At 46.3% G+C, this 18,956-nt stretch overlaps 1 protein-coding gene across 17 annotated transcripts in view; it reads left to right on the top strand.

The window, feature by feature from the left end:
• The window catches only part of EP400 (E1A binding protein p400), an 80,704-nt gene that overhangs the window by 16,599 nt on the left and 45,149 nt on the right, over window positions 1-18,956 (top strand). For 14 of the 17 annotated variants that reach the window (XM_048513976.1, XM_048513972.1, XM_048513975.1 and 11 more), the window contains 15 exons: window positions 1,982-2,069; window positions 2,403-2,510; window positions 3,103-3,494; window positions 4,758-5,060; window positions 7,248-7,433; window positions 9,383-9,523; window positions 10,044-10,122; window positions 11,165-11,217; window positions 12,460-12,517; window positions 12,841-12,930; window positions 13,961-14,065; window positions 14,604-14,797; window positions 15,783-15,960; window positions 16,224-16,360; window positions 18,193-18,362. In XM_048513976.1, the coding sequence (XP_048369933.1) occupies window positions 1,982-2,069; window positions 2,403-2,510; window positions 3,103-3,494; window positions 4,758-5,060; window positions 7,248-7,433; window positions 9,383-9,523; window positions 10,044-10,122; window positions 11,165-11,217; window positions 12,460-12,517; window positions 12,841-12,930; window positions 13,961-14,065; window positions 14,604-14,797; window positions 15,783-15,960; window positions 16,224-16,360; window positions 18,193-18,362 (2,282 nt within the window). The remainder of the gene's footprint in view (window positions 1-1,981; window positions 2,070-2,402; window positions 2,511-3,102; window positions 3,495-4,757; window positions 5,061-7,247; window positions 7,434-9,382; window positions 9,524-10,043; window positions 10,123-11,164; window positions 11,218-12,459; window positions 12,518-12,840; window positions 12,931-13,960; window positions 14,066-14,603; window positions 14,798-15,782; window positions 15,961-16,223; window positions 16,361-18,192; window positions 18,363-18,956) is intronic. The other 3 variants (XM_048513973.1, XM_048513977.1, XM_048513971.1) reach the window with 1 other exon arrangement.

The raw sequence follows: 18,956 nt of genomic DNA, 5'->3' as shown, positions 1-18,956 counted from the left end.
TTTTCCACGGGAAAGTTGCTGCCCTACTTCCTCCTGATCTTTTTTCCTCCCTCCTGCAAGGTGGGATAATAAGGTTTTTTTAAAATCCTGTCTGTGTGTGAATGGGTCTCAGTGGTTTGAGGAAGAGGAGAAAAAGTCAACCACAAGTCAGGTCCAAAGGATAGCAAAAGGCATGCGGCTGTTGAAAAGCAGTGAAAGCCCTCAGTGCTCCCCTAATGAAGATTAGGTATCTTTCTAGGTTCAGAAGTGCATCTTGGATTTAAGAGCTGTCTATATCTACTGCATAGGAGCCACGTGGCATAGTGGTTAAGTGCTTGCACTGTCACTCACACGGTCAGGAGTTCGAGCCCCCTGTGGGCCAGATATCCTGGCAGCTGGCTCATGGTCAACTCAGCCATCCGTTCAGTAAATGAGTACCTAGCACATAGCTAGGGGGTAAAGAATAACCAGGGAAAGCAATGGCAAACTACCCCACAAAAACAGCTTGCCTATAAAATCACTGCTTGCGGTGGTAGCCCAGGGTCGAACACGACTGAAGGGGAAACTTTACCTTTTTTATATCTACTGCGTGACCACCTTGTCTATAAAGACATTTCGCTCATTCGAAAAGAAAAAAATATCTTGTTCGAGATTTTTTTTCGGAATTCCCCCAAAGGTCAGCTTATTTTTCCTACTGGAAAAATGGGGGGAAAGGCATTGGAAAAAATGGGGGGGGGGGAGAGTTTCCTTTCATTTTTTCTGAGCCTTCCCATCTGTCTAAGAATCAAGATAGGGGCTCTGCAGACAAAAACAAATATAATTCTCACTGGCTGGGGTTTAGCCCCCAGCCCCAATACTTTCTCCCATGCAAGTAAATGGTTGCATTTGTGGATGTCCACGTGGAGAGCACAAAATCTGAGTCGCTTGGCTTTCACTGTCTGAATTTTCTTTGGGCATCGGGAGGCATTTCTCTCCACCGAGACGCATAGCACTCCATCCTCGAGCCCTTCCTGTCAACAACACAGATGAAGATGAGCATTTTATGAGTAGTTAGTACTACATTTAATTAGTAGTCACCTCACTTTTCCTTTATGGGCTTAGGGCAGTGTTTGTAGGTTTCCCGTGCAGTCTTGCTAACATCTGGAGAAGGTGGCTGCATCTTGTGCGAATCATTCCGCTGATTTCACCAAGGAAGAGTCTTAAGTGTGCTTTGCCAGTACAGCCTCCACTGATTGTCACTTTGGCTTCTGCTGGAAGAAATGCTTTTAGAGCATCCTGCTTTTTTAAAAAAAATCATTGATTTTACCTTTGTTTTTCGTCCTTTCTAAAGGCATCTACCTGGGGATGGGGTGGGGAATTTATTGGCTCCTCCTATGCTGGTGGAAATACATTGGGTGTTGGTAGTATTCACACGCATCATTTCAAAGTTTGTTTTCAGTGCCAAAAAAAGTAATGACTTGATCCCATGACCAAGCAGATGGGGATTTCAAACTATTAGAGCAAATTTGCTGTAAGGCAGGATCACCAAAAGGAAACCAAAGATATTTCTCTTCCTGTAACTTTGTCATTTTGAACTTAAATCTTCTTTGTTAGAAGTGGGCGATATACCTGTAGGTCAGTAGTTCCCAACCTTTTATCTCTTACCTATCCCTTGGCAACCCATTTCCCTAAAGTTGTTCAAACCCATTATATAATTTTTCACATCCGCCCCCCCCCCCCCCATTGCTCTCGGTCATACCTCTCTGGGTACGCATACCCCAGTTTGGGAACCATTGCTGTAGGTATGGAAAATGGGGCATAAATACTAGGAAATTTGATGTACTGTATGTATTTTCAAAAATTGCCAGCAGCTCTCGGACACATTTCTTTTCCTCACGCAGCTTTAAAAGAGGGAGAAAAAGGAATTAGTTGGGAAATTGAATTGGGGGAGGGGGGTTCTGCAGAAGAAGAAAAACGTGAGGATCTAGTTGAATGTTGACTTTTCTGTTTTCTCTTATAATAGCAGGTGCATGCAGGGGCTCCGGTAACAGGAACAGTGAATGCCATAGAAATTGAAGCTTTTAAGAGACAACAAGCACTTTCTTCAGCAGGTATGGTCCCCTAAGTAGAACCAAGTTATCATTCTAGGCTGATACAAGGATCGCCACTGTCTAGCATTCACTAAAAACGCTTGCTTCAGTTTGCCCGTTTGCCAAAGCCTTCAGTCTGTTTGCTGCGATTGGACATTCATTGCTTGTCACATGCTCCCTTCGCAGCCAATGGACTGGATTTGGCGATAGCGTGTGTGTTCGGTGTCCCCTCCCACGATGCTGTCCTCCCACCATAGACTCGTAGATATCAAGGTTTGGGGCATCTTGTGTAAACGTTATAACCTTGAACCCCTTCCGCTGTGCCGTGCCGTAAACGGAATTTGAATATCACAGATTCGTCTAAGAGACCCCGAATTGAAGTGGGCCGTCACGGGATGGTTTTTCAGCATCCAGGCGTGGCTTCAGGAGTCCCTCTTCAACAGCTCATGCCAACAGCGCAAGGTAACTGTGTCACCACACGCCAACCGTGGATTAATTAGCAAGTGGGACGTTGGCACCGGGGCCAGAAACGGCGGAGCGTTTTTCGAGGTCTCTGGTTCTGCCGCTCTCTTCCCCCTTGTAAATTAATACTTGGTGTGAAATGCCTGGTTTGTGTCAGAAGCCGAGTGACAGGCTTCGCTGGTGCATGTGGGCATGTGAAACCTGTGGCAGGCGTCAGTGTGAACTCGGGTCGCTACGAAGCCTGCCGGTTTGCGAACAGGCGGCTCTCGGGTAGTCGACGCGATTTTTAATTGAGCCTTTGTTACATTTGTTCTGTTTTTTTTTAACTACCTGTCACCAACGTAGGAGCTATTAGATAACCCATTCTGTGTGTACTGACTCATTGGCAAAAGCCCGTCCGTTTCCGTGCATGGTAGATTGTTGTCCTGGTTTCTTTTTTGACTTGTGATTGTTTTACGCCATTTGTTCAAAGTGATAGTGTGGTGTGGGAAAAGTAAGTAGAAATAGTTACCTCCGTGATGTCTACCGAAGTCGCAAGCGGCCAGAAGGCTTTGAGGGTTCACCTCTTCCCCGTTCTGTTCTCGCTTTGCAGGAGGAATGCCGCCCACCCCTCAAGCGGTGCAGCTGACAGGGCAGAAGCAAAGCCAGCAGCAGTACGACCCTTCCAAAGGCCCTCCGGTGCAGAACGCGGCAAGTCTGCACACCCCTCCGCCGCAGCTGCCGGGGAGGCTGCAGCCGACCAACGTGCCCGTCGGGGCTCTCCCGGCTACCCTGCAGCTGACCCAACAGCAGCCCCAGATCACAGAAGCTCCAGTCCAGCCTCAGGCGCCCACGAAGGCCTCACCCCAGACAATATCCGTCAGTGCTGCTGTGCCACACAGCCAGGTTCAAACACCGCTGCAGCAGCAGGTGCAGCTGGCGGCTCATGCCCAGGGACCCGTCGCAGCACAAATATCCCAACCGCAAGCTCCGGTCCAGCAGCAGGTATTTGGACACGTGTGAACGTTTTGCGTATGGGGTGTTGGGATCTACTCCTCAGCTAAGGACAGGGAGAAGAGATGGGGCTTTGCTAAGTGAGAATGGGGGCGGGTGCTGCGTACTAAAGGTAAGATAAAGGCAGAAGCTGAAAACAGGCAGACGAAAAATTCAGATGTGAATGCCTAAAGCCGCCTTATGCCGTGTCGGAACATCGCTCCTCATTCAGACAAAGCTTTTCGCTCCCTAAAACAGCTTTGACTGGAGTTGAACCCGGGATTTTCTGGTTCCAAAAGATGGGCTCTTCCGTTTAGCTCTGGCTTTTTCCAAAGTTCCATCCAAATCTTACAGAATTGCCCTGGTGTGACGACTCCATTTCTCATTTTGTGCCGGAAGCGGTGTCACGTGCCACCACGGCACTAGTACCCGTTTCCGCCCCTCAGTTTTTCAGAGCAGGTGGGTAGTTGCGGCTGGTGTGCGCATTCCACCCGCCCATCATGCTTACAGGCATTTCATGGTCTAAGGAAGTGGTGGTGAACCTTTGGCACTCCAGATGTTATTGACTACAATTCCCACCAGCCCCTGCCAATTGGCCATGCTGGCAGGGGCTGATGGGAATTGTAGTCCATAACATCTGGAGTGCCAAAGGTTCGCCATCACGGGTCTAAGGAAATGTGTGCGAAGCAGGGTTGCCCAGTTCTGGGATTGTCCTTGTGGTTACAAAGTTCGGCTGGTGCCCTCTCAAACGTAGAGGGAAGGTAGTTCAATGCATCTGCTTTCCCCCTCCTTACATAGTTTTGTGCAGTCTTTCACCTGGGTTGGGGGCTGCTCCTGGGCCCATCAGCAGCCACTGCAGATCTCCGGCTTCTTCCCCTTGATCCCCGGTGCTCTGTGAGAAGAGAACCGTAAAACCATTGCTCTCAATGCCTCTGATTTCATTAGTGCCCCGCCTCCCGATTGCCAGAACAGCCAGTGCCTTGTAGGCCATGAGCCCTGTGACTCCCATATTCTGTGGCTGTTGTAAGTCATCCGTAGGTGGGTGTGCATTGTTTCCGGGTGGCAATCTGGGATGGAATTCTAGCAAGCTAGCATTTCTTGTATACTATGTTTTTAATTCTCGAGCACATGCAATTCAGTCCAACAGGCTGAATTAACATAGCTAGGTCTATATTGAAGTGCTGCATTTTGTATCATAAGGCAAAGGTAGACAGCATGTCACGCACACCCTTTTAAAACGACGTCTGCCTCTGAATGTTTGTGTGTCGTTAACAGACTGTGACCCTGGCGAGAGCGTCTGTAGACTCTGTCCAGAATTCCCAGCGTCTTCCAGCAAGCACCCTTCCTCCTACCTCATCAAACCCGCCGGCGGCCATTTCCACATCGGCACCGCAGTCCACCTACCCGGCCCAGGCCAGCCGAACCTCGCCAGCCACGAACAAGTCTGTGTCTCCTGTTGCCTCCAAACCCCCAGGCTTGGCAGTGACCGCAGCACCCAAGACCCAGAGCCCAGCTCAGAATACGGCCGTCGTGCCGCAGGACAGTTCCCAAGAGAAGCTGGCTGAGCAAGTTAAACTGGTAAGAATTCTTCCGTCTGATAGCAGAAGCCGCAGTATGCAAAAAGATGCACCCTTCTGGTCTCTTCCAACTCTATGATTCTATGGCCCCTTCCTCACACGCAAAATAATGCATTTTCAAACCATTTTCACAACTGTTTGCAAGTGGATTTTGCTATTCCGTACAGCTTCAAAGAGCAATGAAAGCTGTTTGAAAGTGCATTATTCTGCATGTGCGGAATGGGCCTATGTGTGGCTCATGACCAGAATCCACATAGCTCTTTTCCCCCCCCTGCTGCTGGTTTATAGCTTTGCCTCCAACGTTTTCTGCGTCTAGCAACGTTTCTACACCAATCAAGGGACAACATTTGATAGCACTAATGTGTCCATGCAATTTAAATCAACAAGAAACTGTACAACATCTGTTACTTTGTTGCCAATGGTTTAATAAGGCTAGGACCAAAAACCTGACATTTCTAGCATCACAGTATACTGAAATGTCAGTCCAACAAAAACATTATCTTCTTACTGAACAATAATAACTTGACTTAACGTGAAGCTGTGTCCAAGTTTTTATATGTAGTAATGAAAACGAACCGATGATTTACTTTTGAGATGTTGTACAGTATCTGACTTTAAGAACTGGGTTTCTTAAAAATCCTGTTTTTATATTTCCTGTTTTAGCTTACATCATATGCCAATAAAGGCTCATTGATTGACTGAATGTGCAGCGCTCTCTGCTTCTGTGCGGAGCAAAATAAGTTATTTAGATTTGAGCATGTTTTTACCCTGCGTTGATCTCATAGCAGTAAGAAGGAGAATGACACACAGCTGAGGAACAGCATTTAGTGCTTGAGTGTGCAAAGGATTTAATGTACATCATCTTGGTAACATTGGTCCAGGTTACAGGGTCAGTGGATGGTTTATTTCACAGAGAAGAGAGTGGCTGAAAAGAGAGTGGCAGAGAAGAGAGTGGCTCATCACTTGCCTGAGGCTATGTAGTCCTGAAGAGAGCTATACCTTTTAAAGTCAGTTAAATTTAGTGGGCCTAGGACAGTGGTGGCGAAACTTTGGCACTCCAGATGTTATGGACTACAATTCCCATCAGCCCCTACAATTGACCATGCTGGCAGAGGCTGATGGGAATTGGAGTCCATAACATCTGGAGTGCCAAAGGTTCGCCACCACGGGCCTAGGAGATTAATAAACTGTGCTTAGAATTGTACCATACATCACACCAGCCATGGATGAGTTTTGCAAACTTTCCTTTCCATCCTAAGTCTGTTTAGTAACTAGTAATGCTCCCGGGTGTCTGTTATTTCAGGTTTGTGGTAGATTAATCAATCAATAAGTGTTAGATTTTGAATTTTTATTTATTTACAGTCTACATTTTCTGCTGATGTTCAAGGCAGATTACAGGATATAAAACAATGTGAGCAGTAAGAATAAGATTACAGAATTAGAGAACAGTCCAGAAAGCAAACTATTTGGGGTGTGAAGGTGCAATGGATCTTGTGAGATTTGTCTTGGCAGGATCTGTACTGGCACACACAAACAATACATTGCAGTGCATCCATGCATAACATTAATATACCTTAATTGCAATAGTAGCAATATACAAACACCCATAATGTATTTTGCTACTACTATGAAGGTACATTAATTTTATGCATAGGTGCATTGCAGTTTATTGTTTGTGTGTGCCAGTACACATAGCGCACGCTGTAATTGCTCTCATTGTTGTAATTTGTACTGCGTACCTTTTTGTGTAGGAACCTGAAATGGACCCTGTGTTCCTGGGAACTGCTATGTAAACCAGCCTCTAATCCAGTGGTGGTGAACCTTTGGCACTCCAGATGTTATGGACTACAATTCCCATCAGCCCCTGCCAGCATGGCCAATTGACCATGCTGGCAGGGGCTGATGGGAAATGTAGTTCATAACATCTGGAGTTCCAAAGGTTTGCCACCACGGCTCTAATCTTGGCCCTCCAGATGTTCATGGACTGCAATTCCCATCAACTCTGCCAATTCACCATGCTGGCAGGGGCTGATGGGAATCATAGTCCATGAATATCTGGACGGCCACAGGTAGGAGCCCCCTGATGTGAACAGTGCAGAAAACGGATTGCACGGTGTAAGGCAAGGTAGGAATGCAGCATGGTTTATTTCCAGTTAAACATTCCCCCCTTCTTTTCTTGCATTGAAAGGAAAACCAAGTCCACCAACGAATAGCAGAGCTGAGAAAAGAGGGGTTGTGGTCTCTGAGACGGCTGCCCAAACTGCAGGAAGCCCCCAGGCCAAAATCTCACTGGGACTACCTTCTGGAAGAGATGCAGTGGATGGCAACCGACTTTGCACAGGAGCGGATGTGGAAGATGGCAGCGGCAAAGAAGGTGCAGTGGATCTTGTGAGAGTTGTCTCGGCAGGATCTGTACTGGCACGCACAAACAATACATTGCAATGCACCCATGCATAAAGTTATTATACCTTAATTGCAATAGTATCAAAATGCAAACATCCATAATGTATTTTGCTACTACTGCAATGAAGGCACATTAATTTTAGGCATAGGTGCATTGCAATTTATTGTTTGTGTGTGCCAGTAAACACTGTGCATGTGGTAATTGCTCTCATTGTTGTAATTTGTATTGTGTGCCTCTCCCCCCACAGACACCTTGTGAGGTAGGTGGGGCTGAGGGAGTTCTAAGAGAACTGTGACTAGCCCAAGGTCACCCAGCAGGAATGTAGGAGTGCGGAAACACATCTGGTTCACCAGATAAGTCTCCACCAAATCTGGTTCTCCAGATTAGAATCCAACTGCTCTTAACCACTAGACCAGGGGTAGGGAACCTTTAACACTCAAAGAGCCATTTGGACCCGTTTTCCACGGGAAAAGAAAACACTTGGAGCCGCAAATAATTTTTGACATTTAAAATAAAGATAACACTCTATATATAGGGGTTTTTTTTACCTTTTACTCCGCTCATTCTGAGAAGCGCATGGATGCGCCTGCCCTGCTGCCTGCAGGGCGGGCAAGGATGAAGCCGGCGGCTCGGCCTCACTGGCCACTGGGAAAGCGCCCGCCCCGCACCAACAGGGCGGGCGAGAGGGGAAGCCCGCAGCGCGGCCCAGCCGACCGTGGGCAGTTGGTGAACCCACCCTGCTGCCTGCAGGGCGGGCAAGGATGAAGCCGGCGGCTCGGCCTCACTGGCCACTGGGAAAGCGCCCGCCCCGCACCAACAGGGCGGGCGAGAGGGGAAGCCCTGGCGGCAGCCCGACGATGATGGGCGGTTGGTAGACCCACCCTGCCTGCCTGCAGGGCAGAGATGAAGCGGCTGACCGACCTCACTGGCCACTGGGAAGCCAGCCCCGCACCAACAGAAGAGAAACCCGCGGCGGCGGTAGCCCGACGTGGGCAGTTGGTGAACCCACCCTGCTGCCTGCAAGGGCAGAATGAAGCCGGTAACCGACCTCTGGCCACTGAGAGGCGCCCGCCCGCACCAACAGAAGCGGACCAGCAGCGTAACCCGACCGTGGAGCGGTTGGTGAAGACGCCCACCCTGCTGCCTGCAGGAAGCGGAGCAAGGATGAAGCCGGCGGCTATTTCGGCCTCACACTGGCCACTGGGAAAGCGCCCGCCCCGCACCAACAGAGGCGAGCGAGAAAACCGCGGCGGCAATATACCGTGGGCAGTTGGTGAACCGACCTGCTGCCTGCAGGGGCGGAAGGCAAGGATGAAGCCGGCGGCTCGGCCTCACTGGCCACTGGGAAAGCGCCCGCCCCGCTCCAACAGAGGCGGTAGAGGGCTCCCGCAGCTTGGCCTTGTGCCAATAACCGTGGGCAGTTGGTTGAACCCACCCTGCCTGCCTGCAGGGGCCGGAGCAAGGATGGGGCGGCCCGGCTCATTTCGATGGAGCCACAGTGCAAGGGCAGAAGAGCTGCATGCGGCTCTCGAGCCACAGGTTCCCTACCCCTGCACTAGACCATGCTGGCTTTCTAAGAGTTGTCTTGAGGATACAGTAGAGAAGGGAAGAATGTTGTAAGCCACTCCGGATGCCCCTGGGAAGAAAAGTGGGGTATAAAACATAATAAATGAATACAAATAAGCATACAAGGCAAAGTTGGGGTTTGCAGTAGGAAGGGAAAAATTCCAACCCCCTATGATGACAGAAGGTCCTTTCCATCATTAGAAAGACAGTAGGATACAAGCCAACATAATCACACGTTTTCAGGTTTTCTTTCTAATGCAAAAACAGATTTTTCAGTTTGCTTAAGTGATTTTTAGAGGCTACCCTGTAAAGGGCAGTAACTTGAAAGAAAGCTATTTTATTTTATTTATTAGATGGTCCGAACTGTGGCTCGCTACCACGAAGAAAAGAAACTGAATGAGGAGAGAGCCAAGAAGGAGGAGCAGAACAAGCTCAGGCGTATTGCTGCATCAATTGCCAGAGAAATTGAATATTTCTGGTCCAATATTGAACAGGTAACTCCTCCACCCCACAGCATTTTCCTCTGCCAGCCAGCTGGCAAACATCCTTACCTTATTAGTGCTTGAGAATAGAATCAGTCAAGCTCTCTCCCCTTGGCATCATCTGAAGATCGAGAGGGCAGTCTCTCCATCCTTGTGGAGGCAGGATTAAAAAAAACAACAACAACCCAAAGATCTGGCTTGGGCAAGACTAGAAAGCACTTTCCTCTTCCTTTGCAGATCTGGTTTCTCCTGCCTCTGCAGTAGCCCATCAGAGGTCACTTTGTTACCTTGTAGAAAAGCCCTTTTTTTGTACAGTTGGAGCAAAAGGTTATCTGTGTAGTGAGCAGAGCACTGTTTTCGTGATTTTACACTGCTAGTGAGGAACTGTGCTTTGGAATACTTTTTGGGACCAACCTTTCAGGGAAACTGTAGCAGCAAGACTTAGTAGATAATTCTTCTTTCGCTTCCGTTGCTCTAATTTAAAGATCTTAAATAGCTGCCTGTCTCATACGCACCACCTTATGTGCTTTAGGTTGTGGAAATAAAGCTGCAGATTGAATTTCAAGAGAAAAGGAGGAAAGCGTTAAATTTGAAGAGGCGTTCAAGGAGAGGTAACGATCTTATGCAGCTAGATTTCTTCAAACGAGGCCGTGATGTATGGTGTGGGGTATTTTTTGCTGAAATATAAGATGCAGCCTGTAACTACTGTGTTCTGAAGTAAGACAGGTGATAAAAGATCTTTAATATTCTATAGGGTGTATAATTGTGGGGGAGGCTGTTGGATATTCCCCGATTCCTCTGTATATAGAGTGGTGGTTTTTTATGACACTATAAATGTGCACAGGGCTTTAAAGAGCATTTGAAGTTACATCCCTGGTCTGAGGATCTATAGCAGCAGCAAGCCTTTATTGGCACAGACAACAGTACAACAATAGTAAAAAACGGATTAAAAAACATATACAATACAGGAAATAAATGTTAAGTGGAAGGAAAACTACTGGCATTTAGTAATGCTGGCATTTAGATCTGAGGATCTAAAAATTTGAAATGGGAGAGAAGAGGGAGAAGAAATTAGAGATAAACAGAAACAACGTATTCCTTTCAAAGGACCAAGGAGTTCATTTTGAAGGAAGGGAAGGGGTGGGGTGGGGTGGGGAATGTTGTGTTTTTCTTTAATGTTCTGTTGAGGGTGGCCTCAGGAGATCCTATGCTGCTGACCACTACTGTGTAGAAACTTAAAAATAAGCTAAACAGGCAGGACAGAGGCCCCTTCCGTACATGCAGAATAGTGCATTTTCAATCCACTTTCAATGCACTTTGCAGCTGGATTTTACTGTGTGGAGTAGCAAAATCCACTTGCGAACAATTGTGAAAGTAGATTGAAAGTGCATTATTCTGTATGTGTGGAAGGATCCAGAGTGAACCATTTGGAGATTCTCCCCTTTGGTCTTGCCTGGAACCACCATTCCCTCTCCCGAGGTTTTAAATTAACCCTTCCAAAATTTTGCACAGCTGCCTCTAAATCGGCAGCTTGGATTTTTTTCCCTTTGGTGTGCTTATTTAGTTTCTGTTTCTGAGTGGAGATTAGGCTTGGAAAAATGCACATTGTGTTGGGTGGTCTCCAGGACACATAAAGCTATCCCAATTTTGCAGGCAAGGACACAAGGCATCTGGAAGAGCTTCTGCTGGAGAAAGGAAGCGATTTGGTAAGGATCCCTCTTTGCTTAGGTTTTATTGTTCTCAGTTTTATGGATAGCAGGAGTGCCAAAACATGTTATGGTGAGTTTCTCCAGTTAAAAATGTGAATGAGATCAAAGAAAGCAATGGCGACTCAGCTGTCCATTCTTACATAGAGGATGCCGGCAAGGCGCTGACAGGCGAAGCAGGAGGGATACGAAAATGTCCATGAAAATAGGAATGGGTATGTGGTTGGGTGGTCCCTTCTTTGCTTCTTTAGCCAGAGGAGGGTAAAATGGAGCAGACAGGAATTATGTACACTCCTTTCAGTCTTTCCCCATCATTGCGACTTTCCCCATCATTGCTTCGATGTATCATGAGTTGACATAAGAAATTAAACAGGGTTTTTTAACGGGAGTTTTATAGAAGCTGCAGATGACACACGAAGGCCAGCGGATGATGTAGAAAAACTTTAGAAACTCAGAAATGCATAAACTGTGATCAGTATTGTATAACGTCAAGCTATTTTATCTTTTAATACCATAATTATACACAATTTCTTTTTTAAAGTCAAAAGAAAAAAAAATCAAGACTTTTTCTCTGGTGCGAAGGGAGGGCCAAAATTTTTTATGCAGATTTCCAGATTGCAGGGGGCACCGTCCCCTAACCCTGCACAGCAGGGCAGGCAAGGATGGGGCCGGCGGCTCGACCCGTGGAGCCACAGTGCAAGGGCAGAAGAGCCGCATGCGGCTCTCGAGCCACAGGTTTCCTAACCCTGGTCTATGGCAAAATGAAGTTGGGCCGGTTCGAAGGTGCCTCTTGATTTCTGTTTCACTTTCCCTATTTTTTTTAACTTGAAACTGGCAGAATGTCGTGTGTGCACAGGGGGACTGATTTCTTGTTCTCCCGCGGAATCCTTTATGGCGAGCATTTGTCCTCTTTCCAGTTCCTCTTTTCTTCAACTGCAAAGGGACGAACTGCCATTTTTTGAGAATACCTCCCATTAAGCTTGTGCCCCATGCAGAGCTTCAAGTCAGGATCCTTGGACAAGGATTATGAAATAAACCGGAAAGAGAAAATAGGTATCATGTTCGTGTTTAAGTCTAAGTCAACTAGACTTGTTCCAGTGAGGAACTGTCAATTGATCTGCCCGCCAAGGATTATGGTCTTTCCTCTTGCTTTCTAGTTGTGCAATCTATAAATGCTTATGCCAGTGAATGCTTCCGAGCGTTCCTTGTGTAGATCTGAGGTATTTGTATGCATTTTTGTAGGGTTCCTGGTCATCGGGAAGGAAGAGAAAGGCAAGCACGTCGTTGACAGATGATGAGGGTAGGCCACTTTCTCAGTCTGGTGACCAGAAAGCTAAACCATTAACTTGCACATTTTTCTGTAAGAATGAAATAGAAAGATTGGTGGAATGCATTTTCAGCATCACCAGAACCCACCCCCTATCTCCTGAGTGTCTCGTACACCCTTTCTGTGCACTTCAGTGTGATTTGTTTTCACTGACGATATCCTAATTTCCTAATCTCTCCAAATGAACACGTGTGTGTGTGTGTGTGTGTGTGAGAGAGAGAGAGAGAGAGAGAGAGTAGATCCTGAATGTATCTATGGAAGTAATAGTTTGGATTTATTTTGGATTTGTTTTCTAGTTGAAGATGAAGAAGAGACCATTGAAGAACAAGAAATGAAAGAAGGAAACGTAAACCATCAGATGGAGCTCTCCAATTTGGCCAAGGAAGGTGAGAGCCCACAAATTTCTATACATGTCCATCTGCTTTGGAATCAAACACGGAAGGGTGTGATAAGCTGTTGTGGGCTTTTGGATCCCCCGAACTTTCATTAAGCTTTTATTTTAAATATTAGCATACCTTTTCGTTTAGGTGTATTTTGCGTCTCTGGAGGACAAGCGTGTGAAACAGAATTGCCATTATGCATCACCATTTTGTTTAAACTGGTGGTTGTAAATAGCATCTTGCACTGTTTATTGCATGTTTTAAACTGTGTTTTATTGTATTTATTGTGTGACGTCAGTCACCCTGAGCCCATAGGGAAAGGGCAGCATAGACATCTAATAAAATAAACAAATGAGTAAATAAAGGGTGTGCTATCATGTTGCTGACGACTTATGTCAACCCCTCACGGGGCTTTCAAGACAAGAGACAGCAGAGATAGTTCGTCGTTGTCACTTTCTTCTTAGCAGCCCCAGTTGTCTTTGATGGTTTCCTATACAAGCACTGACTGGTGCCAGCCCTGCGTATCTTGCAAGTTCTGAAGAGGTCTGGCTGGGCTGGGCTGGGCTGGGCTGTTCAGAACAAGCCATCTAAAAAGATGGGGATTGTGGCTCCCTTTCCTCTGTTCAGGAGCACCAAGGGAGTTCTTTGCCTTGCCCTATCAGCCACTTAAAAAAAAAAAGATGTCTGCCCTTCCTCCATGAAAATCAGAGGATCGTCCAGGGTTCCTTGTTTTGTTCTCAGAACAAATCTGTGACACAGCTTGAGTTGACAGAGACCAACCTAGGATCACCCAGCCAGCGAACTTCACATTAAAATTGGGATTTGATCTTGGCTCTCCCAAATCTTAGTCCAGCGCTCTGTTTTTTTTCACCACTGCTGCATGGTAAACATTGAAGGCTAATTTCATTGGAGGTTGTAATTGAGCATCGAAATGCCCTCGATCCTGTCAAAAAGCTCACGTTTGTAGCTCATCTTGCTCTGTTTGGCTGTTTGGATCATGCGGGCGTCTCGCGACTTCCTTTCATGTCACGTGTAGCTGAGCTGCCTTTGGACGATTTGGTCAAGATGTACGAAGGCGCCTTTGCCGAGAATTTTCACTGGCCCCAGCCGAAGCATGACGAGGAGGAGACTAGTGAAGAAGGTACGTGTTGACAATGGCACGTGGTTAGATATGTCCTTAGAAAGTCAGTGACATCTTTGAGAATGAATTGTGATATACTTGCTCATTATTCACCTTGTGCTTGCTTTCTTGGCTTGAGTTGCTTTTGTCCATTCTCTTACATCGTTCTTGTCCAGATTCGATGTCTCAGATTTAGACTGCAAAATTTGTGACAGGGTGGATCCAGCCAGCATTTTCATTCCCCCTTGCTTATTTCCCTTTCTCGTCACAGTCTCTGTCCTATATGGCTTTTGTCCATGTGGGTTCCAGGTCCCCAGCATAGGCTTCGGATGGTCAAAGTAGACCTTTTGCACCAGTAGAAAAACTATTTGGGCATATTTATTATTGAAGGCTTTCACGGCTGGATTCAACTGGTTGTGGTGTGTTTTCCAGGCTGTGGGGCAGTGCCACGGCCACACAGCCCAGAAAACCCACCACAACCAACTATTTGGACGTAGTTTGAGTGTTACAAATAAGCTACACACCCATGCTAATTGATTGTCGATGTTTACTTGGGCAGAAATGGACGACCACGCTGGTGAAAGGGAACTTCCTCCGAAGGAGACCATTCTGATTGACTCCCTCCTCAGCATTGATCAGTATAAGGGGGTAGAGAGAGCGATTTCTACCAAGAAGCACGGAAGAGACATAGCAGAAGTGGCTGCTGCCGCTGAAAGCCTCTTGCCGAAGGGCAGCGCTCGGATTACAACGGCAGTAAGTGTTCTGCGGCTCAGTAGTGGCGTAAAGTTGTCTGTACTCAAGAGGCCCCAGCTACAGAATGTAATTGGTTTCATTCTCTCAGGCTCCCTATGAGAAATTCTCGCACTTACAGTTTTGTGTGTGTGATAGCGTTCCCAAGGAAGGATTCTCGGCACCTGCTCAAAATGATTATTTAGCACTTTATTGGTGGAAGCCAATGCATTTAAAACAGGTTGTTTATACTAGTATAGTTGTTTTATCCAATCTGTTGGTTATGTAGATTTTTAAAATCCTGTCCTTCTTCCAAAGAACTCAGTGTGGCAAACATGCTTTTCTGAGATCAAGGAGGATCAAGATTGGTAGCCATAGATCGATTTCTCCTCCATAAATCTGTCCAAGCCCCTTTTAAAGCTGTCTAGGTTAGTGGCCATCACCACCTCCTGTGGTTTGCATAATTGCTTCTTATTCCACTTGTGTGATTCTTTGGCAGAGTGAGGAGAGGAGGTGTTATTTTTGGCTTCACCTCTTGAGGCCGCCATTTTGGGTTTGGCTTCACCTCCTCCAGCAGCCATTTTTGGGTCGTGCTTACCACCACCCTTTCAATATCCCAGAGGTGCCCACAAGTTCAAAAAGGTTTGGAGACTACCTGTCTAAGCATTGGTTCTAAGGTGACATTTTTGCATCTTTGACCACTAGATTGGCTTCAGTTACCTCAGTTTTTTTAGTGTTTTCCTTTTACATCGTGAAAGGGTTTGGAAGCAGGGTTGCTAAACGGAAAGTGAAAAACGATCTCTTGTTCTGTAAAAAAAACTGCAAAGCTAGTGGAGGGAGATTTCCTTTTAACGTTAACTAACAACCGTGAGAACGTGATCCTCTGATCGGAAAAATTCCCTTGGCTACCGTTGATCCACCAAAGCAAAGTGAGGGATTCTCTTGTAGAGCTGTGAACTGTGTCTGAAAGGTAAATCCAGATCAAAAGCGTGTGCATGTGATGTTGCAGGTAAAATACAACACCCCACCTCTTTTGTACGGCTCCCTTCGAGAGTATCAGAAGATCGGCTTAGACTGGCTGGCAAAGCTCTACAAGAAGAATCTCAATGGCATTTTGGCAGACGAGGCCGGCCTGGGCAAAACTGTGCAAGTCACCGCCTTCTTTGCGCACCTGGCATGCAACGAAGGTAAGCTGGCCTTGCCGGGCCTTCCGATTCGACTTTGTTCCTTTAAATCACAGGTGTCAAACTCGCGGCCCTCCAGATGTTATGGACTACAGTTCCCATCATCCCCTGCCAGCATCATGCTGGCAGGGGATGATGGGAACTGTAGTCCATAACATCTGGAGGGGCGCGAGTTTGACACATGTGATTTAAGTCATTCAGACCCGGGGCGGGCTGTCGGCACCTTGTAAAGGTGGCTCATTCTTCTCCCTCTGGTTCCTTCACAGGCGATTGGGGTCCTCACCTTGTCGTGGTTCGCAGCTGTAATATATTGAAGTGGGAACTTGAACTGAAGCGTTGGTGCCCTGGGCTGAAAATCCTTCTCTATATTGGCAGCCAGCGAGAGCTCAGAGCAAAGAGACAGGTATTGCATTTTAAACCCTGTTGCCCCCTCTTTACTGTGGTTCAGTGGAAGCGTCTCTGCTTTGCATGCAGAAGGTCCCAGGTTCAAACCCCAGCAGCTTTGAGTAAAAGACTCAGGAAGTAGATCGAGCCCTCCGGGGAAGAGGCGGCCTATATAAATCTAAAATATAAATAAATAAATAAATAAAAGAGTCGGTGCCAGTTTATGTTGGCAATGCTGAGTTCGACAGAGTAAAGGTCTGGTTCTGTATAAGGTGGCTTCATCAGTTTTCACCTGTGTTTAGCAGTATCTATTGTTGTTGTTGTTGTTGTTGTTGTTGTTGTTGTTGTTGTTGTTATTATTATTATTTTGGTTGGTTGGTTGGTTGGTTGGTTGGTTGGTTGGTTGGTTAGTTAGTTAAATTTGATAAACCGCCCACCCCCGAAGGGCTCTGGGCAGTGTACAGCAAAACCACAACTAAAACAATGTGCACAATAAATAAGTGATAAATAGTTAAAATACATAACTCAGAATAAGCAGCATTCTAAAACCCAGTAAAACAATATTAACAATCTACTTGTTCCATGTGTATCCCACCCACTTCTGAGATGATTGGTTTAGCCTAGCAACAACCTTGTGAGGTACTTAGGCTGAGAGATATTCTGACTTGCCCCAAGATCGCCTACTAAATGGCAAGGCTGGATTTTAATACTAGATAACAATTCCTGAGGACTCTTTGCCTTCAGAGGTCTTGATGGAACAGGAAGGTGGATTGGATTTCTAGTCCCAGGAACTTCCTGTTCCTTCTCTTCTCCTCATAAGACAAAGAAAGGCAGTGTGTGCAGGTTGTCAGATACTGCCTGGAGATGTTGCTGTTAATCAAGAGCCACTTTAGGAATCTCCCTTCCCCATCAGAGCTTCAAATGCGTTGGGGTTATTAAGACGTGAACGCAAGGAGAGCCCTGTTAGATCAGACCAGAGTCCCATCAAATCTGCCTTCCTCCTTGCAGCAACAGCCACTGAGATGTTTCTGAGAAGCGCTGGAATTCTGCAGTATTTTCTAAGCTCGCAGGCTCTGTTTAACGATCTTGTCTTTATAGCTTTATAACCAATATTTATTGATACCCTGCTGTTCTGTAAGAACCTTGAAGGTGTCTTGCAGCACAGCAATAAAACACCGCGGGTGAAATCAGTAAAATGCTAGCATTGCAGCTCATAATGTTGCAAATTTATGGATTTAAACTGCTGTGTTAAATGCTCAGTTTTTAAAATACGGGTTAATGTGCTAAATATAGACAAGGGGGTTGCATTCATTTGAGGAGATCTGGCTATGGGAATACAGGATGAGGTTGCCTGGAAGACAATTCCTCAGGCTGAAAAAGGTCTTTAGAAAAGCCATTTTCCTTTAACTTTTCAGCTAATTGCTGCCTCTTCTTCAAATGATATGAAATTAAGCCATGTGCCAGGGGTCCCCAACCTTTTGGAATTCTGACATGGCTGGGGGGGGGGGCGGGGAGGGGGGGCAAAGCAACAAAATGGCTGCCACAAAATGGTTGCTGCACTAGGCAAAGGTGGCCACAGCTTAATTTTGGTAACATTCTGCAGATCCTTGTGCTGTGGTGACAATAACTGTCAAAGCGATTTTGTAAAAAATCTGCACAGCCAATCAGAAGTCTTGCTGGGCAGAAGTTCTGCTTGGCCCCACCCACTTCCTAAAACCAGTTGGGGACAAGGAAAGACACAGGCAAATGCCCGCGGGCACCATGTTGGCGACTCCTGTCATCGGCTGTGTGAGTTCTGCATCTGTTCTGAACGCTGTTTTTTGTACTGTGCCATTTTTTTTCTTTCTGTAGGCGTGGTCGGAACCCAACAGCTTTAACGTCTGCATCACTTCCTACAAGCAGCTTTTCAAAGGGCACCAGGCGTTCATGAAAATGCGGTGGAAATACCTGGTCGTCGATGAGATGCAGCAGATCAAAAACATGACCGAGAAGCACTGGGAAGCCCTCCTCTGTCTCCGCAGGTCTAAAGCCTCTTGAAGCGTTTCGCTTCCCTTTCATTTCTTCTCTTCCACTGTGCTGGTGGATTTACTTTTCTTCACGGATCACGGTTGTCACTGATCCAGAAAGCCAAACAAGGGTATACTGAACCAGTATGCAAAACCGTAGGAATAAACCCGAAACACTCTACACAGGTTACAAGAAAATGTAAATAACAATTATGTTGTACACGTGTAAATTTAATATAAATGTAAGTGAAACCCATAACCAAAGCGATGACAAATACAAGTAAACCCTAAGAATGCCAATTTTTGTACAAATTTTCAATGCAACTTTAGCATCAGATATTCTGCATGTCCAGCTCCATAGAAACGGGACACATCTATATATTAAAACCAAACTTATTGTTCTAGAACTGAGATAGTGATCACTTATACTCTGTGGGCAAGACAGAATGAAGTTGGTGAGGAAGTGGAATTATTTCCACGAAACAGGAATACCTAGGGCAGTGGTGGCGAACTTATGGCACTCCAGATGTTCATGAACTACAATTCCCATCAGCCCCTGCCAGCATGGCCAATTGGCTTTAGGCCTCCTGGTTGTAGAATGTCATCACG

This window comes from Sphaerodactylus townsendi, linkage group LG13, assembly GCF_021028975.2.
Source record: "Sphaerodactylus townsendi isolate TG3544 linkage group LG13, MPM_Stown_v2.3, whole genome shotgun sequence".
NCBI classification, from domain to species: domain Eukaryota; kingdom Metazoa; phylum Chordata; class Lepidosauria; order Squamata; family Sphaerodactylidae; genus Sphaerodactylus; species Sphaerodactylus townsendi.
The sequence above is the reverse complement of the archived record's forward strand: the minus strand, read 5'-3'. Positions and strand labels throughout refer to the sequence as shown.